Here is a 26,498-nt window from a genome sequence, read left to right as displayed (position 1 = left end):
AAACCCAACAATCATACGACCCCCTTTGAACAAGTACTTTGGCTCAGGGAGGGGCGGCCATCTGCCGTGACCAGTTGGGGAGAGAGAAGGAAGACAGGATAAAGACATGCTGTGGAAGAGAGCCAGAGATTAATAACAAGTATGATTCAATGCAGAGAGGTCTATTAACACATAGCGAGTGAGAAAGGTGACTGAAGAAGAAATACTCAATGCATCATGGGAATCCCCCAGCAGCCTACACCTATTGTAGCATAACTAAGGGAGGATTCAGGGTCACCCGATCCAGCTCTAACTATATGCTTTAGCAAAAAGGAAAGTTTTAAGCCTAATCTTAAAAGTAGAGATAGTGTCTGTCTCCCGAATCCGAACTGGAAGCTGGTTCCACAGAAAAAAACTGAAGGCTCTCCCTCCCATTCTACTTTAAAATACTCTAGGAACAACAAGTAAGCCTGCAGTGCGAGAGCGAAGTGCTCTAATAGGGTGATATGGTACTATAAGGTCATTAAGATAAGATGGGGCCTGATTATTTAAGACCTTGTATGCGAGGAGCAGGATTTTGAATTCTATTCTGGATTTACCAGGGAGACAGTGAAGAAAAGCCAATATAGGAGAAATCTGTTCTCTCTTTCTAGTCCCTGTCAGTACTATTTAAATCATTGTAAACATGTACACAGGTCATTAGAGAGATACAACAGTGAGCGTGTACAGTCATCTGTATTACATCGTGGACGTTCTGTCATGGTTTTGAGGTGCATCTCAGAAATGGTGTTAGGGAGCTTGTCAAAATGAGTGTCAGTGCACTAAAAGTATATTTGGATAGAAAAACACACACTATGACATCTTAAGAAATAGTGCATACATGGATTGGCCTCCCCAAAGCCCTCAATTAAGATAAGATAAGATAAGATAACCTCTATTAGTCCCACACGTGGGAAATTTGTTGAATTATTGAAACAGCATGAGATCATGAGATATTGACAGAGAACAGAATAAGCCCACAACCAAAGAAGATCTTTTAATGCCCCTCAAGATGCCTAAAGAAGTATTCCTGCAGACTACTTTTGCAGGAAAGTGTGCCTAAAGGTGATCATTCCCAATATTGACTTTCAAGCTTGTTAGAATTGTACAAAGTCTGTTAAGCTCTGTGACCTTATGTACTGCTTTTGCATGTATGTTTGCAAGTTTCAACAAGTCTCTGCAACAATTTTGCAGGAAAGTATTTTAAGAAAAGGGGTGGCTCAAGACATTTTCACAGTACACTAGTACACTTTATACAACAGATTGAAGATGGATAGGCTGAGGAGTAGCTCAGTTCTTCTTAGGCTTCTTGTAGGGTGTATGTGACTCAAGGAGGCCTGATTAAAAAAAATAACTTACATCAGAAATCATGCTTGGGCGGGGCTTTTCCCACTTGTGGGTATTTTCCGTTCAACGGTTATTTACAATTACAGAATATACAAAAGAATCTGAGGCATATTTCAGGCCATGTCTGCACAGGTTTTTATCGCGTCACGTTTTTACTCAGTGAAATCCTTTGTGTTCAGAATCAGAATCAGAATACTTTATTAATCCCGAAGGAAATTAGGGAATAACATGTCAGGCCACTATGCCAACATGTTTTCCTAAATTTGATGTTTTCAGTTGTTGTGTTACTTGTGTCCTTATCATATTCCAGAAAAACCAAAATATAGCAGTATTTTAATTTAACTAAAAAGATATCAAGTAAGCGTGATACAAAGACCAAGATCATTTTTATCCATGAATGGGGGGAACTGTACAGCTCCTGAGGAAAGAACACTGTTGTCTATAAGATTATAATTTTCTTGTTGCAGTTCCTCCTCTGCAAGTTAACAAACTAACACGTTCATGTTGAAGGTTCTGATGTAGTGTTTTGGACAATGATAAATGGGTTATCCAAAAAACTTAAAACCATTTTAAACCTATTCACTCATTTAAGGTTTAAAACTAGTGGGACAAAATAATATAATTTCAATATATGATGGGGTATTTTGTTGTTGTTTTTTTTTATACTTTGATGAAAATCATTATTTTAAAACACATGGAAGTCACCAACTGCTATGTTTGCTCCCTTGTGATGCTCCGCTGCAGCCACTTTTATCTTCGCTTTCACCTTTATTCACCATTAAAATCATGGATGAGGCAAGAGTTGTCTGTCAAACATTGATGTGAATTGCCTAATAATGTCTGTCTTGTTGCTTTAGAGAGGGTAAATGAGTTCATTTGGATCAATCAGAATTACAGTTGTGGGTATTTTATCACTGGCCTAATGCTTCTTGGAAAAAAAAGGTTTTGTAAATAGCTATATAACATCTTTTTTTTAACCTTAAATGACACATTTTAAGGTCACCCAATCCAGTCAAACTGCTGTGGATTAGATTTTAACCTCTAGTCTCAACAAGCATTAAACAAGATGTGTTTACACATATGGTTTAACCAGCACACTTCTGTTTGATCTATGGAGACCAGATGGACCCTGGAGAATGCACAGAGCAAGCTTGTTGCAGGTAACTAAAACTAAACTAAAAACTAAAACTTTGTATAAAAAACGTTTTCAATTAATGAAAATATATATTAAAGTTACACTTTTGAAAAAAGAAAACTAACTGAAATGGCTTTGTGATATGAAAAATGAACAAAACTAAAATTAAATTTAAAATATACAGAGGATATTTCATTTGTTGATTATTTGTTTTTCTTTATTTTATTTTTTTAAATGAAATAAAAATAAAGCCTAATTATAGAATTCCAAGCTGTAAGAACTCTGGCACAGAGTGGCTGCACACTTAAGGGAGCAGCAGAAAAAGACAAGGAAACGCAGCCCATTGCTGAGCTCTCCAGTGTCTTTTACCTGGTTTTGTTTGTCTACAGATGTTGCTACAGAAGTGTATGAAGTAGCTGTAATAATTTAAAGCAGTGGTTCCACCTTGGTGAAGGTCAGAGTTGCATTTTTATCTATGAAAAGGGGCCCTGTGGGGGCGAAAAAAGCTTAGAGACCACTGATACCTGTTTGTACATGTGTTAACAGCGGTTATAGTGGGTTTTTTTAGACTAGTTTTTGCACTTCGTTCTAAGTTTCTCTTCTGTATTTTCCTCTGTTTGTCTGACTACTTTACATACTCTGTATTTGTCTTTTTCGATGTAACTTTGAAAAAACTTTACTTACATTGCCATGCTCATATTTGGAACTTTTCAGATCCCCTGTGTGTTCAGTTTGTTACACTAGAGGAAACTGAAGGGAATCACGGATGGCTTCATTTGTATGGATAATGCATACGTTTTAAAACGATGGAACAGTGGGGGGAACAAAGGAGATGGAGTTGAGTGAGTTGGTGGGGGGGTGGAGTTAAGAACATCTTAACTCTGTCCTTAAATCTGTCCCCACCTCCACACAGATCCTCTGCATTGTGACCTTATAACAAATGCCTTGAACTAGACCCATCTGGACCCCTGTGGTGGGAAAAAAAAAATCTGAATGGGCTTCTGGGACTGTGAAGAAGGATTGAGGGAATAAAGCCTCCTTTTTCGTGGTCTGAATTAATGGCGTTTTTGGAGCCGGGACTTCATGAAGCAGGATGGATATTTTAATTCCCAGGAGTAGGAAAATACTGAAGAGAGACAGCAGAAACAATTAGAACGATACGTGTGAGCAGGTGATTCAAAGTTGCACATTCTAAGCATGATGCATTTCTGCATACCAGCCCCAGTAACAAACATGACTGAACATGTGTGCTGATGGTCCAGATAGTCCAACCAGTGTCTCCACCGTACTTTGTAGTTGCTCTCAGAACAGACCCTGGGAGAATGTGCGTGTCAAAAGGTTACGTAATTATCCCACCACGGTGAGACAGCACAGACCTCTAGTGTGCAGTGGGGAGTTGGTGTGTGTGCATTTCAGTGTGGGGGTGTCTGAATAGAAATGGATGGCAGAGAATGTGTGTGCGCGTGTGTGTGTGTGTGTGTGCGCGCGCGCTCATGGGGCAAAGCAGAGGGAAAATCACTCAGCTTCACCAAAGTTTCCAATTTCTCAGTTCTCCGCCCCCTTCACTATATAACAAGGGTGTTATATAGTGAAACCTGAAGCGGCAGCAGAGCTCCATATGGTCTGCTCTCTCCTGGAAACTGTCACACTTTAACACTATGAAAGGTGAGTAGCTTTGATTATTAAACACATTATATTGTTCTGGGGTCACAGATGAAAAAAATAAGTGAAGTCATTGCTCCAGAAAGCTTCAAACTTATGTGGCACAGAAGCTTAGTGAAAGCTCCTGGGACACTTAGTTTATTAACCTGATCTCTGCAATGGATCTGCAATGCTTCCTTATTTGTCCATGAAGTGCTGCTGTGTAAAAAAACAAAACAAAAAAAAAACATACTAACATTTTCTCAGCAAGCTGTTTCCTTCATTGTCTGCAGTTATTATTTCTGTTCAGTAAAAAGAAAGCCTGCAAAACCTGATTAAATGCACTTCTCATCTAAAGCAAGAGCTTTTGATTAAAATGCCGTTCTTATTAATTAGCTGTGCTTTTCATTGCATTGTGTCTATCAAGCATTAATTCTTTTTGTCTTAGATGTAACACCAAACATTACAAAATGTCAGAAAAAGAGATTGATTAGCTCAAAAGTTAAGCTTATTCATTTATCTCTGAGACGACTTCTCGTGCAGTATTTAACTGAACATACTGTGTTGTTTATCCGGGCCGATAAATCCAGTGTCCACATACAAGCAATGCAGGATTTGATATAGTGACGATGGGAAATATACACAGCTGACCGACAGCGTGGTGTTCAGTATTAAAACGTGACTATGAAACCAAAGTGTGAGGATGGAAAATAGCCTAGAGAAATCTTCGTGCTGTTGTTTTTTGGCATCTCACAGTCAAATAATGACCGGGGCTCCTCTTCCTAACACGTGCATTATGAGCAAGTTGCACAGCAGTGTGTGGTTATTTCGTAAAGGATCTCTTCTGAGAACAGGTTATGGCAGGTGTCGTGCCAAGGTAGTTATCCCCGACTCAGTTTGTTTCCAATGCGTCGGGAGCGCGCACTGGGCAGGGAGCGCGGATCCAATTGACTCGTCTACCATTCCAACCAAGCAGGCGTGGAAACATATGCTTTAGTTTAGTGAAAAAGTGAAAGATGAGTGTCGTTACATAACCGTTCAGGAACGATACATTCTGTGTTCTCACGTGGTGTCGGAATTGATTATGTCATCAACCCGAGGACGTGTTGCCTAATTACAGGATAATCGCGACTGTGTAAACTTAGTCTGATTGTTGGACATCGACGGAAGTTATGTCTGCTACACTTTTCTGAGTACATCACTGAACTGTTTTAGTCTTATAAAACACAACCTAACTAAGCTTTAGAGGGAGGAAAAATGTACTAAGCCGTGGATTGTGAAATAACTTTGCCATAGACCAAGTTGTTGAGTTTTCTTCCAGCCCATCTGATAACAGATTTTTTTTTAATACATTACTGTTTACAGTACCCACTGAACTTAGAGCAGGGGGTGTCAAACATAATGCCCGGGAGCCAGAATCGATCGGCAAGACTCCAATCCTGCCTGCTGAATGGCTTTACAAAATATTAAAGAAGGTATAAATATTGGACTTTTAACTTTTAAAAAAAGTTTTTACAGTTTTCACTGCTGATAAAGACCTAGCCTACAGCCATTCATTATGCACCAAAGTTCAGTTCAGTAATAGATAAACAATTAAATGACAGAAAAATTGCTATATTTCACTGTCTACTATAGAAACCTCAGTTTTATAAATATGGGACATTCTGGGCAGTGAGCTACTGGAACCTTTTTTGCACATTTATCATGTAGAGAATCTGAGGTGTGCTGCTAAAACTGTAATTGTAAATTGTAAAATTGTCTTTATCTTATATTAAGAAATCTCAGGGATTAAATGTGGAAAGTGGAGTTTCACTCTTTGAGCCCACTTAAGATCAAAGTCCCAAAAGGCTGATTCTGTTCATCTGAACGTAGTGTTTTCAGTGGGAGAAACGTTTCGTCACTCATCCAAGTGACTTCTTCAGTCTCAGCTGACTGCAGGTTTTCACAACCTTATTTGCACAATGACTGAAACTAGGCCACTGATCAATGGTCTTTGATCAATAGTTGTTGATCAGTGGTCATGACAATTTGCACATTAATGATCAAGTTGTGCACAACCATTACAAGTAAACTCTTTTACTTCTTTCCACAGGCTAATTTCATTATAGATTTACAGTATTTACGTTTGCAGTTTTACCCACTCAAAATTAAGTCAGTCTGATTTTGGATTTTAAAATAATAGCCCTGTGAATTCACCTATATGTGAATATTTTTGACTCAGTTCAGGATCCTATTATAAGGACACAAAACCCAGATCTTATAATATAGCTCTACTTATCAGGCAACATTTTGAATACTAAAATTTTAGTTTACAAGAATTATTTACCCACTTTGATGTATTTACAATACAGTACTGGACCACAAAGTCAGCCTAACCTTCAGTCAGTCGGCCAGTCATTCAGTAGCTCAGTCTGCCGGTCACTCAGTGGTTCAGTCAGCCCATTATGTTTCAGAAAGAGGAAATGTTGGCTCCGTTTCCTAGGAAGAAGGTCCGTTTTGCCTCCATGAGCTTGTTCCCAGTTTTGGCACATTTTCTCACAGTGTGCCTCTTCTCTGATGTCCTGTATTGAATGTGTGTGAATACCTACTATTTCAGCAAGGAAAGGCTATTGTAAGTTCGATCTTTTAGAGCCTATTAAAATTATGCTTTTTGAAGTGAGGCACTTGGCCCACAAAGAAACTGTGAAAAAGGGAGGTAAACTGTGATCTGGCTGCAAGGCCACTCCACTTTTGTTGAACTGAGCCTTCATTCCCACCAAGTAGCTTCCGAAAACAAGAGCTCTATTTTTTACCTCGGCCACAATTTGGCTCTGCCGCTGAGATTTTGGCTCCAGAAGTGGTTCTAACCTCCATCCCTATGTACACATCACATACAAAGTCACTTTTGTGCTCCACCTCTGCCCTTTATCAGCAGGAGCGAATTCCTGAAGATGGCTTCACACGAGGCTTTGTGATAAATGAACCTTCTATCCCCTGTGCTGTTTTCACAAGTAAACATAGAAAACATGGAGAAACTATTCCTGTTAAACTAGGTCACACTACATGTAACTTGTGTTTGTGTGGATGTTTGGGGGGAAAAAAGGAAGGGGAAAAGAATTGGTACATTTTTGTAATCGGATTAGTGTGAGCGTGTTTCCTGCAGAAGGATGACTAAATTTGCTTTAATTTGGACTGCAGCAGTGACCATAATGTGTTCCAGAGAGAGGAAAAACGGGTAACAGATGGACTGTGAGAAGCCTGTTAATGCAACCTGACAGGAGTGAGCACAGTCAGTGAGCTGTCTGTTTCCTCCACAGAGAGAAATTCTTTCAGTAGTGCTGGCCCCAAAACAGGGTTTGGCAGAGGTCCTGACCAACTTCTAATGTGGTCACATAACCTCAAGTAATTGCTGACCTCATTCAACACACAAAAAGATGGCATACATTTTGGCTTTTGTAAATAAATACAATAATAGATGGCACGTCATATAAATGTTCACCAAGAACTACCCAAGGTCCTGAAATTGCTTAATCTCCTGTTGAGGTTGTTGGTGCATTATCCTGAATGCAAACATTTTCATGGATAAAAATGCAGAAGCAAATCTCAGTCAGAATTATTGCAGCTGCATATCATCACAAATGTATGGAAACACTTTTTATGAAGCAATCAAACGTGTTAATTTTATAGACAAAAAAGTTCTGTCTGTACAAACTGCTGTCATTGTTGAATTGAAATGAGAGTGATTGGGACAAATAATGTGTGAAGATTTGCAGCAATCTACAGCGGTGTTCAGAAGTTTACATGCAATCATCATAGGCATGAATTCTATGGAAATTTGGGGCTTTTAATGATTTCTTTTTACACGGTGGAGTGATGATTTTAAAAACAAGAACTGGATGCACAAGTTTGAAGTTGGTGCCAACCAAGATAGAAGTCCGTGCTCCAAAATGGACACCTTTAAGAAATCGGACAAGCCATAAATGCCTTCTGAATGAAAGCTTTATTGTCACGCGAAACAATGATTGAGCAATTTGGCCTCAGTGATGAGCTTTGAGGAGTAAACATGAGGCTTTTAGTCTTAAGACTACCAGTTTTCATGCTTTCAAGCATGGTGGTGGTAGCATCATGTTCTGGGTCTGTTTTGCTGCCAGCGATGCAGGTACATTGCACAAAGTGGAAACATGAAGGAGGTGGACGACTTCCAAATTCTTCATCTTTGCCTAAAATCAGCAGCTCAGTGGTTGAACATTGGACACAACTGGCTGTTCCAACAAGATAATGATCCCGAACACACTTCAGAACTGGTTTTGGAATGGATAAAGCAGGCCAACATTACGTTCTGAAGTGGCCTTTCCAAAGCCCTGATCTCAACCCTATTTACTCTTTGTGGATTAAAAGCTGGGTCCATATCGCAGAAGCTTGTTTAGCTTGTCTGGCCGAGGTGCAACTTAGTAAGGGACATTTAACCAAATATATAACCAATATTAGGGCGGGGATATAATTATGACCCCGTGTGGACCACAACTGTATCTATTTATTTCATTTTGGATGAAAAAAAAAAACAGTGGTATGTTTGAATCCAAAATTCACCATTTACATCCAAACCCAATCATAAACATAAAAAAACCCCCATTATATTTAGGATTCTGTTACTGTTTAGTATTTGTAAGTTTTTCATTGAAGTTTTTGTTCCATGGTGTGCGATACCAGGAATAATAGCTGCTGCTTTTCTGCAGCTAAGGGAGATCTTACTAAAGTAAACTAAGCTAAACCAAACTAAAGCATTTCCCTTTATCTTTCAGCGTCTCTACTTTGTCCCTTGTGTGACTTTTCATTGTGATCCTTGGACTTTGCGCTAGTTTTGGTCATTTTTGGGGGTGGGGGGGTTGTTTGTTTGTTTTTTATGCTCTGTTCAACTCTGTGTTCTGGTCCACATTTGGGTTTGCCTTTAAAACAAATCCTGACACTATGTTATGTTCAATTTTTTAGGTCAATCAAACGATATGGAAAACACGTCCAAGGTGGAAGCTTCTAATGGGCACAGCAGGCCGCTGGACATTGTACCGAGTACAGAGGAGAAGATGACAGAAAGGGGACAATGGGGCAACAAGGTTGAGTTTATTCTGTCTGTGGCAGGAGAAATTATTGGCCTTGGGAATGTCTGGCGTTTTCCTTACCTTTGTTATAAGAATGGAGGAGGTGAGTGCCGCCAATGAATGTTTTTTGCTTGTTACCTTGTTATCTTGAGATATCTTTTGTTTATTTTTGCATTTACACAGTCATGCACTGCATCGGGGTCTGGTGGCAAGATTACAGCCATGAGATACTTCAGATTAGTAGATGTAGTAGACTTTTTATGCGTCATTTCCTTTCCTTTGGAAACAGTAGTCTACCTAAATTGCAATTTAAACCGATAAACTGCAAGTGCTTTGCTTGAAAGTTGGATTAATTAAAATGTTTTAATTATTATAATTACTATCGTTAGCATTAGCTTTGAAAAAAAAAATACATGAGCTAACATGCGAGAAATTCCAAGACAAACAACTAATAATCAATAAAATAGTGAATGAGTAGGCCAGGCTTGTTAGATCCTTTAAAAATATGAATTAACCAACTCATGCTTAACTTCTAGCAAAATACCTCTGGAGCAGGATGTTTTAACTAGAAACTTTTTTGCAACCTTACCTTGCACTATTTGTACAATAACTTCAAGATCCAGCATTCCTAACGCACTACATTGCTCGAGGACATGTTGAAAACAAGTTAGTCAACTTTTCATTCAATCTCTGTGTTCAGGTGCCTTTTTTATACCATACCTCATCTTCCTGTTTGCTTGTGGGATCCCTGTCTTCTTCCTGGAGACAGCTTTGGGTCAGTACACCAGTGAGGGAGGCATTACCTGCTGGAGGAAAATCTGCCCCTTGTTTGAAGGTAATCAACTTGTTTTCCCAAGAAATCATTTTATGGATATTTTATGGTTTAACAGTACCATACATGGATACATTTGTCTGATTTATGTGTTAAATGTAAATAAGTGATTGTCTGTAGCAGCTGCTTGTGAACTACAGAGTATTCCTAACAAACATGTAGAACAACACTGAAAAAAGATACAGTACAAAGTAAATGGATATAGCCATGATAACAAGACACAGGAAGTTGTGCAGGGTCGAGTCATGTAACTGAAACTCTCCCCTTACATGAACTGAAAACTTTGGGTGGATCACATCAGACACAGCACAATTAGCTTCAGTGGAGCTTTAGGGCTGCTGTTAACAAGTGACAAAAACAGATTCAGTACATCTCCAGCTGTGCTTCGACTAGTACATGTCACAAGAATGAAAAAGACTAACAATATTAAAAGTATTCCTCTGTGGAACTAAATAAATAATACTTACATTGCACAGTTACCTGACTGTATGTTGGTTCAGTGAAAGGTACTGTGGGAAAATAATGACCTGACTGGCCTGACCAATCAAGTCAAAGGATTGGTAATAGTGGTATTTAATTCCTTATCACCAAAAGCGTGTTTTCTGTTTCAGGCCTGGGTTATGGCAGCCAGGTAATTGTTGCTCTGCTGAACATCTACTACATTATTGTGTTAGCCTGGGCCGTCTTCTTTCTGTTCAACTCCTTCACCTGGGATCTGCCCTGGGCATCCTGCAACAACAGCTGGAACACAAGTAAGACATAAAGATTTTGTCCCTCTGTTTATCATATATTACTAAGAAAATTCTTATTGGTGTGTACAACTTTGCTGTCCGCATGGGGTAAATTTCTTTGAGGGCCATATTCCAACACAATACTTAAATACAATATTCAAGTATCTTACACTGTCACTATGAACAATAATGGAAAAGCATCTTCTTCTTTTTTTTAAATAGACAATAGCAGAAAATGTGACCATATGTATCCATTACTGAAATACTTAAGGAGACCAGACCTTTGATATGACGGAAGCAGGTTATGGGGATATTATGGTTCAGTGACAGTGTGTTGGCAGCTACCGACTGTCTGTCTGCAGAGAGGGTCCATTGTAGGATGGGGGCGTTGTTAAGTAAATCCAGGACTCCCAGTCTGTGGGCTACTCTTGCTTGTGCTATTGTTGGTTCATCAGCCAACCGTACAGACAAGCCAAGTTATAACCTGCATAGAGCTGAAGTGAAACCAAATAGTGTCTACTGTGTTTTGCGCTTCTCCCATTCCTGCTGAACTCTGGCATTCCCTGTCCTCTTCCAGCCTGGGTATCAGCCAATCAGCACGCGACCTACACACAGTGTCATCCATGTGGGGCAGTTTGGATCAGTTGAAATTCCCTCTCTGTAGGCTGTCTATAGATAAATACATATGTAAATGAACACAATTGTGATACAATAAACTGAGAAAAAGGGATGCTGATCTTTTTTAAGTTGGTTAAGTCCATAGAAAACAGCAAATCATAATACCTCATGGAATTTCTGTGATTGGTCATAATTTCTGTCATACAAGTTTTTGTATTCAAAGTGTAGACACCCTCACTGTTCAGGGACATTTACCTTGTTGTAGTAAATCTGTTTGTCTGCAATATGGAATAATTTTGTATACAGGAAAGGGTTTAAGGCTTTCTGTATGAAATTATAAGGTGTGAAAAAATTCTGAAAAGTGTGTGGATAAAAAATATGGACCAAAAATAATAAAGTCCTGTGTTGTACAACTCATGACCTTCAACATACAAGGGAGAGATGAAGAAGTGGTAACTCTACTACTGCTCTCCACTCAAAGTCCACCAGAACAAGTGGAATATTTCATAAACAGTACGAAATTTTGAAAAACTAAATAGAAGCAGGAATTTTGGGGCATGAAAGGTCTGTCTACGACAAAAAGTGTGAGACCAGTTAGCAGGCGAAGAAAAATAATGGCTGAAGACAATAACATATACTGAGATTCCTGCTTTGCAGCAATCCTGCTAATTAGATCAGAGTTTGTGTGCAAAAAGATGTGAACAAAAAAAATCAATAAAAGCAGAAAAATCAATAAAAATCAAACATGCAGGGTTGCCCCGGTGCAGGATTTAACAGAGCAGCTTTAGAGGTGCAACATGTCATACATAATATGCAACATTTCACAACAGTTAATATCCATGTAAACCATAGGAGGAGTGGAAGGAGCAGACTCCTTGTTTTTCTTGTCACTGACAGTTCTTTGACATCTGTAGCTGTATGTTTGGAGTCACTGCCAAGTGGATTATGATGTTTAAGAATTTTAACATGTGAAGTGCCGAAAACCTTTGCATGGTGCTGCACATACTATTGGTATAATCTTTAATCAAGGATACCTAGGTCAGCATCTCTAAAGGTCTCTAAAGACTATTTTTTTAGGCGTGCAGATAAAACGTCCTTTTATGATTTTTTCTTTGTATATTTTTGAATAAAGGGAGTGAATGCTGCATGAAAACTGTTTCTGTCTGTCTCAGTTTCAGCACTTGTTTGTCTTGCCTGTGTGTAACTTGGAAACCTCGGAGAACGCTTGGATTTCTTACAGGATTGAATGTCTTTTTGTCTGTCCTTCATTCAAGATTCCTGTATGCCATTTCAGAAGGGGAATAGCTCCATCAATCACAATGAGAACACCACCTCGCCTGTCATTGAGTTCTGGGAGTAAGTGTCCTTTTGTTTGACCATGTCCTCCAATGAACTTACATACCAACTGATTTACTAAACAAAAAAATTCTTCTAGAGGTTTGGATTAAATTGGCTCATACTACTTGTTCAAAGTTGTCTTATTTTTGTTTCTCTCCACTTTTTAACTCTTAGCTTCTGGTTCCTAAGGGTTTGTATCAGTACATTAGGTATAATAATTTGTTTTTCTCCTGTGCGTATGTGTTCGCTTCAGGCGCAGAGTACTGAGAATATCTTCAGGTATTGACCACATTGGTTCTCTGAACTGGGATCTGGCTCTGTGTCTTGCCTTTGCATGGGTAATCTGTTACTTCTGTGTATGGAAGGGAGTGAAATCCACGGGCAAGGTAAAAAAAAAAGAAAAAAGAAAAATAATAATAATAATCCCTCCCGCACTGAACATTCACGGTTAGAACAGGATCTGTGTTTTGTTATTGATGTACACCATTAAATACCAATCTTTCAGCAGTCTTTTGTTGTTTGTAATAAATTAAAAACAAAGATTTGCCTTTCACCTAATTCATATAATGAAAATCTGCACTGCTTAATGCTACCAAAGATATTCTACTTTTTTTCATATTTGAAATTTTTGCGGACGAAAGAAGTTACATTTTAGAAAAAAAAGAGAAAATAATGCATTTAATTGAACTCAAAAGCTCCTTGAATGGTAGAAATTGTTGTAAAAGATGTTAGAATCACGAGAAAATGTTGTTTCCTTCCAGGTAGTTTACTTCACAGCTACTTTTCCGTATGTAATGCTCCTGGTTCTCCTGATCAGAGGAGTAACACTGCCAGGTGCCTCCATTGGAATCCACTTCTACCTTTACCCCGACATCAATCGACTGTCTGACCCCCAAGTAAGTTAAAAACCAATACACTTGTGCTGAGGTGGTGAACAGTGGTTCACATTGTCAGAAAAACATATGTCCAGGCATGCAGATCAAATCTGGGGAACACAGCCTTTCATCTATTCCAATAGACAAGTACTGACTGATCCATCGGTTAATTTGGCAAGACTGTGGCATCTGAGAGACAAGCTCATAAAATTTGGGTCGAGGAGAGAAACATGGTATAAACAGGCTTAAAAACTGCTCACAATGCAGAGGTCCCGAGTCAAAGTCCAGCATCCTAAGACTCTATGAAAAACAAAAAGAGGTAGGGCGAGGATTAGTGAGTATCAGAGCCACAATGCAGGATAAAGCAACAGAGTATCTGCAAATGTATTAAAAAGATGCCCCACCCCCCGCCCCCGCTGAGATGAGGTGCTCCAAGAATGCCTCAGGCACCTGAAGATAGACAGTGACTGTAACAGGAAGAGGAACCTTCATGGACAACCAAGTCCCAACATGGCCTGTACCGCTGACAGATAAACAAAGTGGCTGACATCAAGAAATCCCACCAACTGCTAAAAAAAAGGCCAGCCTAAAGGGCAGCTTAGAGGCTCTGATTATGGCAGCACAACAACAGGCCTTAAGCATCAGACCCAAAGACGCAGGAGTCCACCATAGACAACAAGACCCAAGTTGCAGACTGTGTAAAGATGTGGTGAAGACTATCCAACATATAATAGCAGGATGTAAGATGCAAATTGATCCAGTGTATTCCAGCTACTGCATAAGTAATTGGTATAGTGTACAGGAACACCTGTGCTGCATATAGACTAGAAGTCGTCCCCAAGTCCTGATGGGAAACACTACCAAAGGTGGTTGGGAACAACAGGGCTAAAAGGTCCTGTGAGACTTTGAGTTTCAGCTGCTGGCAACCAACCAGATATAGAGATGGTTAACAAGAAGCATAAAATGTAGTTGTGATAGACGTGACAATTCCAGCGTACAGCAACATCAGGAAGAACAAACATGAGAAAACAGAGAAGTACCAGAGCCTGAAGGAACAACTGGAACAGATATGGAATATAAGCCCAAAGCATTTCCAGTAGTAACAGGAACATTAAGAGCTGTAACCCCAAAACTGGAAGAACAGCTTCAACAGATTCCAGGCTCAACATCAGAGAGTCTCTGTCTAGAAGAGCAAAGTCCTAGGAAGAGCTAAGATATTGTGCAGAACCTCCAACTCCCAGACCTTTCGTAGTGGGTTGGCCTGATCATGTACTTAATGGTTCACTGTAAGACTGGCAGCTTTTAGCACAAAAAATTTCTAAACATATGTATTGAATCGTCTTTAAACATTTTTGTTGTATTGTACATTTGTAATTTCTTGGAAAGTCACCACTGTTTATGAGAAATTGTCAGCATGACTGCTTGATCCATCCCATAGGCAAAGATGTGATTTGAGGTTCGGATAGATTTTTACTGCTTTGCTTTTTTGCTCTTAAGAAAAGCAACAGTAAATCAGCACTGTATGTAGCATGTCATATTTGCTGACTTGATCTGATCTGCACAAGGGACGAATTCTTACTAAACCAGTGAGTGCTGGTTTCCTGTTACTTTTCATATTTGTCAAAAGCAAACACCGGATACAGCACTTAAGATTTTGAATTGAGTGCACTGTTACTTTGTGTTGTTCACTTTTATGGCCTCATAAAGTCACTAACCACATTGGGGTGGTTGCTCAAAAAAAGTAAAAAGGAACATTGCAACAAGCTCAGTATTGAACAGCACAATTAAAACAATAAAGCTTTGATGGTGTTACTGAATGGGCAAATTTGTATTCTATGTTTATAATTTGGCTTTATGTACTCATCCATCCACCTAATGCTAACACAATTACTCCATCCATCATCCTGTTTATCTGAAAAAAGAGATAGAAAATATGTTTCTCTTGGCATTGGGACATTACCAAATTGTTAAAAGTTTCCCTTTTTAGCTTCACGCAGAAGTCTGACACACTTAAGGATTAGCTGGAGGAGCACTGAACAGCTAAAAGATAAAGTTCTTTTGCCTCCAAACAAGAAAACCAGCCAGTTATTGTAGGTTTATGATGAGGAACTGAATCCTGTCTCTTACTTTCTGCCTTTAAACTAACTAAAAAACTGATTGCTTTAAACAGTTTTAACAATCACATGAGAATGGGTTGGGAATAGGGGTGGTAACAAGAATACTAGCAGTTTCTTTTGTGCTTGCTTTTGGATACAATTCCAAACACTCGCCCCACCCCTCCTTCATTGTCCTTTAGGGAATGAACACAAGCCACATGTATGCAGTCCTAGACAAGGCTGAGTGTTAAACGTTTAAGAGTTCAAAATACCTGCCTGTGGTTGTAATGCTGTGTCCAGAGTTGAGCAGTTAGTTGAACATACTGTCAGTCAGATCTTCAGTCCTGGCTGACAGCTACCTTGACAAATGCCCCAGTGCAGTGGGAGCATTTTACCAGAAATGCATGAAGAAAGAGAAATCTCATTTACATTTTGAAGTGTGAGTGAGTGTTCCAAGAGTGCTCTGCTTTGTGCCTTAGATGTGGAAATGGCTTTACTAGGAAGCTCATGTCAGGGTTGTGGGGTGAGAAGTTTGGAGATAGACAGTAGTAGTACTTTTGTAGACTTTTTTCAAAAGTTAAAAGGCACATGGGAGGTTTTGAAGACTGAGTTCACTATTTGCATTTGTGGGTGTGGTGCTGCCGTGGTGCAAAACAATCTTGTTCTCTTACCCTGATATTACACACAGTAATCTGGTGGGGCTGCATCTGGCCTTTTGTCCAGTGTCAACTGCTCCGGCAAACTGGATAAGAGGGTAAAGAAAATTTTATGGGTGGGTGTTAAAGATAGGTTTCTTTTAACTCAAAGCAGTAGAAAGAAACAACTTAACAGCAAATGTAGTTCTTGCTTAATGTTATGGATTGAAGTCTGTTTCCAAATATTCAAACTGGACTGAGCCTTTCAGGAACATAAAAATATGCAAACCAAAATAATGTGTAAACTTGTCTGTATTTTCTTTGGTTGTCAAGGACATCTGAGGATTCTGTTGCAAATATATTCTCTTAAGGTCATGCCATTTTTTTTCATACAGGGTAGGTTTGGTTAGGTTTTTTCCTTAATAAATTAAATCATCATTTGAAAACTGCGTTTTGTAATATTAAACTGTATTTGATCGTCTGAAACATGAAAATATGACAAATATTATGACAAATATTAAAATCAAAAACAGGAAAGCAATCATGAAGGGGAAAAATATTTTTCACAACACTGTAGAAAGCTGATAAACATTAGTTTTTTCTTTTTCTGTCTGAGTTTATCCTTAATTTTTTTAAAAGAGTTTTCAAAAATGTATTTCTTTCCTCATCTGGTTTCATTTCTGTTCAAAGGTATGGATGGATGCTGGAACTCAGATCTTTTTCTCATTTGCCATCTGTCTTGGCTGCCTCACTGCCCTAGGAAGCTACAACAAATATAACAACAACTGCTACAGGTAATAATTCTCTCTCTCTCCCTCCCTCTTTTGTCTTTTGTCCAGTGACAAAAGATGCTTTACACTCATATACATATATATATATATATATATATATATATATATATATATATATATATATATATATATATGTATAGTGAGCATATCAAGTAATTTTCTTCCATGTAAGGTTAGTAATATTTTCACCAATTTATTTGCAGTGATTATATTCTTGTTGTGCTGTTTGCAGGGATTGTGTGGCCCTCTGTTTCCTTAACAGTGGTACCAGTTTTGTTGCGGGCTTTGCCATCTTTTCCATCCTGGGCTTCATGTCCTACGAGCAAAACGTTCCCATCTCAGAAGTGGCTGAATCTGGTTTGTAGTTCTTATATTGTATAGGTAGATAGATAGGTAGATAGATAGATAGCTACTAGTCCAACTGAGAGAGGTCATATGCAACACACGGGAGTGCAATAGCATTTGTAGCAGTTAAAGGTTAAGATCCAGAGCCTATAGCACAGTGGAAGGTGTATTGAGCATTATTGACATAATTGATTTCAATTCTCGAATAATAAGTTGGCCACAGGAGGAGATAAATGCCTCTGATGTCAAGACACAAAAACTGCTCACAATGCACTGAGGTCTGGCAGTGAATAGAGGAAGGGGCGCTTCATCCTGCACTGTGTCAGAGTCACAGTGCAGGATCAAGATGAACATGCCCCATCCCCCGCCTCTGTCGAGATGAGCGTCTCCAAGAATGCCTGAGGCACCTGAAGACAGACAGTAATTGGTACAGGAAGAGGAACCGTCATGGACCACCAAGCCCCAATTTGGCCTGTACCTTTGACAGATACCATCAGATCCAAAGAGGCAGGAGTCCACCATAGACAACAGGACCCAAGTTGCAGACTGTACAAAGGTGTCGTGAAGACTATCCAACATATAATAGCAGGATGTAAGATGCAAGTTGATGCAGTATATCCCAGCTGGGATAGTGTACAGGAACATCTGTGCTGCATATAGACTAGATGTCCCCAAGTCCCGATAGGAGACACTACCAAAGATAAAAGGTCCTGCGTTCCAGCCTTTGAGTTCCAGCTGCTGGCAACCAACCAGATATAGTGGTAATCAACAGGCTCAACATCAGAGGGTCTCTGTCCAGAAGAGCAAAGTCCTAGGAAAAGCTTAGATACTGTGCAGAACCTCCAACTCCCAGGCCGTTTGTAGAGGGCCTGAGTTTGAGGAACACACAGATACCACCCACTGGGCTGAAAGGGAACTTTCATGTATCTATATAAAGATATGGTGCATTGATCTGTACTGCAGGATGTTTATTGGGTGTGAATCAATGCATGGCAGAATACCATTTTCTAAAGCACAGACAGTTGAACTGAACATGTCAGTATTATATCAAAATATGTGCTTGATTGAGAAGAAAAACACAAATTCTAACTTCAGTGGGATTTCTGTGTACAACAGGTCCAGGTTTAGCCTTCATTGCCTATCCTCGAGCTGTGACCATGATGCCTTTTTCCCCTCTGTGGGCCTGCTTCTTCTTCATTATGATTGTATTTCTAGGACTGGACAGCCAGGTGAGGCCAGCATGTAGCCAAATAACCCACACAAGAACACATACAAAAAGAAAATTCAAATAATAATCATATGAACATAATCCCAACTAGTAGCTTTTGTACAGCTCTGTTTTTTTTCTTTAGTTGCTCAGTGCCTCTTTATTAAAAGCTGGTCTGTGCACATGCATACACAAATGCAGTACACAACATCAAAAAGTACACACATCTCATAACTTTGGCTTTTTTCCTGATTAGTTTGTATGTGTGGAGAGCCTGGTCACAGCCGTGGTGGATATGTATCCTTCCGTCTTCCGCCGTAAAAACCGCAGGGAACTCTTCATCCTGGCAGTAGCAATAGTATCCTTCTTCCTGGGCCTCATCATGCTGACAGAGGTTAGTTTGTGCAATTTTTTCAATTTTAATGCATACATAATAAGCATTTTATCACATTTGATTCAATAACTTTGATTTCAAAGTGAAACTGAGCATAAATATTATCAATCCATGGCCTTGTGAATTTAAGTGAAGTACTTACTCAGGCATTTTGTTTGGGGGTTTTTTATGATTTTTTTTTCTAAGTCAGACTGTCGCCAAGCAGTCTGCCAAACTCATTTAAAGTGCCTGAATTCACCTACTGTAGCTTCTCTTTAGCAACCTATTAAAATTCCTTCATATCCAGTCACTTGGCACAAATCATGCTGTGACACAGCCAGCTGTGAATAACTTTTGTTGTTGGCAAACTGTTTCCACTTTAGTAAAATCCAAGCACATAATGAATAAATGACCTGAAAGCAATATTTTGCATCATGCAGGTTGTCTTTCATTTGTTTTACCTTACACTTGTCAACTCATGTCCATCTGTCTGTCTCTACCACAGGGAGGCATGTATGTCTTCCAACTCTTTGACTACTATGCAGCCAGTGGGATGTGCCTGCTCTTTGTAGCCATTTTTCAAACAGTTTGCATCGGTTGGGTTTATGGTGAGTTTCTTATTTAAGGCTGTTGGAACTTAAAAATGCTCACTGCTTAATTTGCTAATAGAGACCATACACAAAATTAAAGGCATAGATTGATAGTTTGAGTTCAAAGGAATTAAAGAAATGATCATTACTAGTTGAAAATAACTGCAACTTGTTTTATTAAAATAATAATGTGATGGGTTTTTTTAACCTTTCTACTGGTCAGGGTGAATCTTGATACTGATCGAACTTTCCTCTGACCACAGGTGCAGATCGCTTCTATGATAACATTGAGGATATGATTGGCTATCGCCCCAGCCCTGCCATTAAATACTGCTGGCTTTTCTTCACTCCTGCAACATGCTTTGTGAGTTTTGCTTTATTGTGCACGTACTTTTACAGTTCTCTTCTGAAAGTAGAGCAACCCCTGCTGGCCAAAATTAGAAATACATTTCAATAAAACTGAGCTAATATCATAAGATAATACCAAAATTATATAGTCAAAGTATTCACTGGTGTATTAAATGTCAGTTATTTATCATGTTATCATACTTTCTCACAGGGAACCTTTGCCTTTGCCTTAATCAAGTACTCACCTTTGAAGTACAACAATGATTATGTGTACCCATGGTGGGCGGATGGGATCGGCTGGATCCTGGCTCTGTCCTCCATGCTTTGCATACCCCTCTGTATGGCATTCAAACTGTACAATACCCCAGGAACACTGAGAGAAGTAAGTCTAAAACTGTGTGGATTTTTCTGTGCAAATGAAAAAACTGGCACCTTAAAGATTGAACCACAGAAACAAAACCAGTCAGATTCTTCATAATTCAGTATTTATGAATGAACAATAGTTCTTTTTTTTGCTGAAATAATTTGTTATAGAAGTATGTATACATATCTCAAGAATCAGCATTTCCTTTTTGCTTTACTTTGAAAAAGTTCTGGATCATCCGTTCACTATTTCAAGAGCCTGAAATTGGCACCTGCCATAGAATTCATCACATGAATATATTTATTCATATACACCATTATCTTGAGTGAATAAAGGGAACTTCTATCTTCTGTTCTTTAAGTTATTCACCAAATAAGAATATTGTTCCAGGTTTTCAGCAGAAAAACACTGTAGCTTACCATGCCCCCACCTCCCTGTTTTAATGCCATTTTTAGGTTTAGTTAAAAAACGTGTCCGAAATGCAGACACAAGCAAGCAGGTAAATGAGCAAGAGTACCTTTTAATGAGTTTCCAGATAAATGACAGATAGTCCTGCAAGGCAGAGATAATATGAATCCATCGCAAATCCAACTGAGATCATTCCAGTAGGCAAGAAGATGAATCCAAAGAGGTGATAATACGGAAAATCCAAATAACTGGGTGAAATGAAATGATGGCACAGAGAGAGAGGGAGAGAAACAAGACACGCGGAGTTCGAGTTTCAAAATCATAATGAAAGTCTTTAAGTTAAAAAAATGTTTATTAGAAATTGAAGAACAATTTATCAGTTTGTCAGACATCATATCACTGACATGCTTTGTTTTTTAATCAATTTTCTGTTCACAGCGTTTTGTTCTTCTAAGCACTCCTTCCACTGATTTACCAAAGACAAAGCAGGAGCAGGAGGCACTCCATACCATCTTTGCAGCAGATGGTGAAAGCCTCCATCAGAAAGCACCTCCTTCTCGAGATGGCTACTTCCCTGTTGGCGAAAAGGAGTCTCATTGCTAGAAGTTTGAGGGTTGGAATCGGAGTCTATTTAGAGGTCAGATGTCACTGTGAGGCTCTCAGTGACTGGCCCCATCACTGTTCTCTCTGTATTACCTCACAAGATAAGCTGGTGAAAACAGACATGTTTGCAGACTTTAACAGTCTGCTCACCTGCTATTGGCTGCTGGAACCTTCTTCTTTGCATGATGCCTTCAGTATACAGTGTTGTGCAAAAATCCTGAGCTTCCCCTCATTTCTTTATATTTTGCTAGCAAAATGTGAAATAGGTGCAGTAATCTACTGAAACATGCAACCATACATGGTAATAGAGTATGTGAGGCAACAAGTAACCTTTGGGAATAGTTCTCCAGGCTTCCTGAAGGACATTTAGATGTTCTTTGGATATTGGATATTGTCTTTTGTTCCATTCTCTGTTAAGATGATCCCACACTGCCTCAGTAATGTTGGCTATGGGGAGGTCAATCCTTGACTATTAGTGTTCCACTGTGTGTTTTTCTGTCCAGGTGCATTTTCACTGTATTGACAGTGTGTTTGGGATTACTACCAATCAGACATTTTCTAGATTGTATTACATGGTGGGTGAAAATTTGATGGTACTTTTTTGCTTTCATAATTCCATCATTTTTGACAAGATTCCCAGTATCGATGGTTGAAATACAGACCCATACCATGCTCTTTCTTTTTTGGCCACTTGTTCTGTTTCCTCAAATTTTTTAACTACACATTGCACACCATTCTAAGCTATGCCAAGTTTTCGCGTAATAGGTTTTGTAGAAATCACCTTGTTGGTGCAAAAATACTCTTTCTATGACAATACTGTTTTTGCAACAGGCAGCTAGTAAAGTGCCTAAAGATACAATTTAAAGTGAGTTTTTTGCTAAGTTGTCTGTTGTGTGTAGACACAACACTGGTTAATGCCTGGAGTTGGGCGACTTAGGTTTTTGCAAACAATTCACAGGTCAGTGTTAAACAAGTCATATATAAAAAAAACATTCTTTCAAAATAGTCAGGTATAAGAATTTGGATGAATGAATGAAAAAGCAAACCATCTTCAGAAAGCCTGGAGATCAACCGCTTAAACAATCAACACTCTAAAGAAATGATGGGGTGACTCAAGACTTTTGCACAGTACTGTACCATATGATGGCAACAGCAACATTACGCAAAGATTTACTTCCTTTATTTGAAAGTTGGTTGACATCTCATTTGCCTGTGGCAGAGTAACGTGACAATGTAAACACTGCTGTTACACAGTGGCAAAGAATTTACATTTGACTGCGTCTGCTTTCTAAGGAAGCATTTTCTTCTGTTGTGGACATCTCTAATGTTCAGTAAATCTCATTCTGGCTGCTTCATTAAATTTAACAGCGGTCTGCTGCAGACTGAGTGCAGGAAAGTGTCACATGATCGCACAGCTCACAAACCCCTCTGGGCTTAAATTAATCTGCTTAATGTATATAGAGGAGAACCACATTGTTTATCCACCAAGAGTTGAGATGTTCTCTCAGGAGTGGTTAAAAAAAGTCATAAAAAACATTACTACACAAGGTGTTTTAGTAACCAATGCTTCAGGATACAAAGACTGGTTAAATTTCTACAAATCAACCCACTTAAACTCTAATGTTTGTTTACTTTTATCTTAATACTGTTTGTACCATTTTAAAGGCTTCTCTGTATAATTTTGGTCTGCTTTGGGCGCTGCAGATTTGTATTGATGTTTTGTATTAAATGTTTATGTTAAATGTTCAGATTCTTGACATGGATTTAATTTAGTCTTGTTTTAATGTGCCTTATGTCTAATTCTGGGAATGTATGAAACTAAGATAGAATGTACCCAAAGCAAAGGGACAGTTGATCCACTTAGATTATATCAGAAGTGAGTTCCAATGCAGGAGATTCATTCCAAAAAGAAGAAGAAGAAGAAGAAGCTTGTTATCTCTTTCTGCTGTATCACAATGAACTTCAGCCTGTGTTTCTTTTTCTTTACATGTTGAAATGAATATATGATCACTGATTATGGAGCAAGAACACTTTTTGTTATAAAATTTTATACGCTAAAACACTTTTTTTAAATGAATGAATAAAAATACCTTCATTTGGAACATATATTTCTACTACATGTGTATATTTTGTGGGACATCTTCAGTGAATTTGTGTTGGCCTTGATTACAAATAAATGTTTTACATTTTAGCAATTGTGTATGTGATGCCTCATTTCCAGTTATCAACATTTATGTAGAATTTTACATTCAAATCACACAACCCAACCAGAACGTCTACGCTATAGGTAAAAAATAAATGCAGTATTTTATGTTTTGACCACTTAAAGTGTACTTAATCGTACTTACAAAACAACATGAAGGTCAGTAAACACCCACAACATCACTTGTTCACACCTCTGCCCTCGGGCAAATGCTACAGGAGTCTGAAATCGAGGACTAAAAGACTCAAACAGCTTCCTCCCACAGGCCATTAGACTCCTGAATAAAACAATTTACACAGTCCCTCTCTTGCCTCATCACAACTATAGACTGCAACTGTATTATTATGTTGTATTTATTATTGTCTGCTATCACACTAATCAGTACAGATCTCTTTGCAAACTTGCACAATCATAAACAAAAATCAGGCTTTTGTTTAAAAAAAAGCCTCAGGTCTCTGACTCATTTCACTGTTTGCACATTTATTACTTGTACTTTCTCTGTGAATTTCTTGGACATTTTTTTTTATTTACTCATTTTATTTATTTTTACCTTATTAGATTTTTATAACTTTATGCTATTTGTCATATCAGAATGTCTCTATGACTGCTGTGTGAAGTGAGTCTCAGTATAAACTGTATTTCTGTATTATTAATATTATTATTTACATATGACACATATGACACTACTTCTGCTTCTAAAAATCACCCCTGACACCTATCTATGCCCACTCCACCTTGCCTGCACTCTCTTCTTCACCTCTCTTGTGCACTGTGTTTTGCTTTGGAAGTCATTTAGCTCACCTCCCTTCACTAACCCATGAACCGATCTGTCACTCCTACCACACACCTCACCACTGTCTCACTATTCTCATACAGTGCCACCCTCATATACATATGCTCCTAACTGATCGTCGCCTCTCTTCTAAACCTAGACTTAACAATTCTTTCCCATATCGTAATGGTGTGACTGCACATCACCCTTTTTTTTGAAAATTTGACCATGCTTATCCTTTCCCTAGACATCCGCTCACTCTCCAACACTGTGTTAAACTATCTAGTCAAAAACTCCACTGCCCTGTCTTCTGGACATATTCATACTTCTACAGGTTTGATTGGCATGGCCTCTTAATTCCTATGGAAGCCATTAAGGCGTGCTTAAATTTTCACATAGACTGTGTGTCTGTATTTTGGCTTAGTTTTTCATCAATAAATAATGACACCATGTGATATATCATGTTTTGTTCATGTCAGGTGGTATTTACCTCATTTTAAGGCTGGGGTCGGACGATATTTTATTTTTAAATCTCCTGGTATTTGAACCTTAGAACTGAAAAGGGCGCACTTTCTCTTTACCATGACTGTAGATGTCATATGCCGCTACACATCATCAGCATGAGAAATCGATGTATATATGTACAACACCGAAATGTTAGGCAGTATCAGCCATCATACCAGGTATTCCAGGCAGATGCATATGCACTCCCGGTTTTAGTTTCTAATCATTTTCTGTCTTATATTACATGCATAAAAATGTAGAGGTTTGTGAATTTACTTCCCCAAGCCCTTGGATCTTCAAAGTAGCAGACATTGTCTTACATCAGTATAAAGTATGACAGGCATTTAACAAATTCAAAAACAAAACATCAGAATCTCTTGTACAATAAAGTATTTATAGGCAGTGACCCTGAGGAGATGGTATGACTAACACAAACACTTCCTCTGTCGTTTCTTCAAAGTGGTGAAAATCCTCAGAAATATTAGGGAATTGCTTGGGGTATTCTCTTCTAGTGTTTTGACAGGATTCAGCATGTGGTCCTGAAGTAAAATGTCACAATTTGACATTTAGTGTCAGAAGTGTAAGTTAGTACAAAAGGTGAGGTACTGGCTAGAGTGCAGCACCAAGCTATTTGGTGTCAATTATTTAGTGTAACACCAGGTAAATGTGTTCTATAGCTGTTTTGATACAGAAAACATTGAATTAATCTGGTTGATGACTGGTTTAACAGAACCAACATGTTCAAAAGTAATAATTCCACTCCAACTGTAAAAGGATTGTTGCTGTGCTGCTGATAATATCGGGGTTGTTTTTCCACTCTTTTCATAGCAGTTAAAAGAGTCTAAGGTGTGAAAGTTTGCACTCCACCTCCCTAAAGACAAAAGCTCATTCCTTAGCAAGGCAGCACTGAAAGCAGCTGGTGAAGGGATCCATGTGAGATGCAGAACAAAGACCAAAATTAACATATTTATTTATTTATTTATTTATTTATTTTTTAAAAATCTGAACCTGGATGAAAAGAAAATCAGAAACTTGGTGCTGCTTTAAGTGGAACATTACAATCTGTTCTGGGTGACTGTAGACTGTAGATATATTTTTCAATCTCACAAACAATAGACACGCTGAATAATGCTCATAATTCATTTTCATGCATCATATCTTATGATAACAATTAACTGGGAGGCACATTTATGTTTAAAAAGTGCCATTCATGAACCGATGGCTTCTTTATTTAAGTAAATGCAGTGACTATATTGATGTCAAGACAAACTACTCAGAAATGCATGTCTATTTAATTGCTGAATTAATGCACAAACAAGTGAAACATTTTACGTTATATTCAGTTAAATTGAAGCTTAATTAGTCAGTTAAACGTATTTCATAAAATAATAAAATTGTTGATATTGCCAATAATCGTTTTTTTTTACTTGTTTTTGTAAGCACTGCAAAGACATTTCTAGACAGCCTCCTGCAGCCTCTTTCCGGGCCAATAGGTGGTGTCTGTGGACAGGTAACCGAGCAGAAGCACTGAGACCGTGGTCCAGCAGATCGGACTCCTGTGTGCTTCGTGGCTATCTGTCTGTGCCGACCTCTTCCTGCAGGGGTCGCTGCAGTCACCTGCATACGCCACTGTTTACGGAAGTCCGAGT

General features: G+C 38.6%; 1 protein-coding gene across 2 annotated transcripts; it reads left to right on the top strand.

The window, feature by feature from the left end:
* The first annotated feature begins 444 nt into the window (after positions 1 to 444).
* slc6a13 (solute carrier family 6 member 13) lies at positions 445 to 23,415 on the top strand. 2 transcript variants are annotated; one of them, XM_019361783.2, is made up of 15 exons: positions 445 to 2,525; positions 9,110 to 9,319; positions 9,917 to 10,051; positions 10,660 to 10,800; positions 12,672 to 12,753; positions 12,989 to 13,121; positions 13,497 to 13,631; positions 17,032 to 17,135; positions 17,365 to 17,489; positions 18,594 to 18,706; positions 18,941 to 19,078; positions 19,563 to 19,665; positions 19,911 to 20,011; positions 20,207 to 20,377; positions 21,206 to 23,415. In XM_019361783.2, the coding sequence occupies exons 1-15, from the start codon at positions 2,477 to 2,479 to the stop codon at positions 21,368 to 21,370; spliced, it is 1,905 nt and encodes a 634-aa protein (XP_019217328.1). In that variant the 5' UTR covers positions 445 to 2,476; the 3' UTR covers positions 21,371 to 23,415. The 2 variants fall into 2 exon arrangements, with proteins under 2 accessions (XP_019217328.1, XP_003443883.2); XM_003443835.5 differs by lacking the exon at positions 445 to 2,525 and adding an exon at positions 3,445 to 4,165.
* Positions 23,416 to 26,498: the final 3,083 nt, after the last annotated feature.

Source organism: Oreochromis niloticus, linkage group LG7, assembly GCF_001858045.2.
Source record: "Oreochromis niloticus isolate F11D_XX linkage group LG7, O_niloticus_UMD_NMBU, whole genome shotgun sequence".
Lineage (NCBI taxonomy): Eukaryota > Metazoa > Chordata > Actinopteri > Cichliformes > Cichlidae > Oreochromis > Oreochromis niloticus.
Note: the sequence above shows the minus strand (reverse complement) of the source record. Positions and strands in the feature narration are given on the sequence as shown.

Bases quoted from the DNA above. Each gene is read 5' to 3' on its own strand.
- slc6a13 (XM_019361783.2), top strand. From the start codon at position 2,477: ATGGAGACCAGATGGACCCTGGAGAATGCACAGAGCAAGCTTGTTGCA. The intron at 2,526-9,109 runs GTAACTAAAACT...TCAATTTTTTAG, and splicing joins ACAGAGCAAGCTTGTTGCAG to GTCAATCAAACGATATGGAA. The intron at 13,632-17,031 runs GTAAGTTAAAAA...TTCTGTTCAAAG, and splicing joins ATCGACTGTCTGACCCCCAA to GTATGGATGGATGCTGGAAC.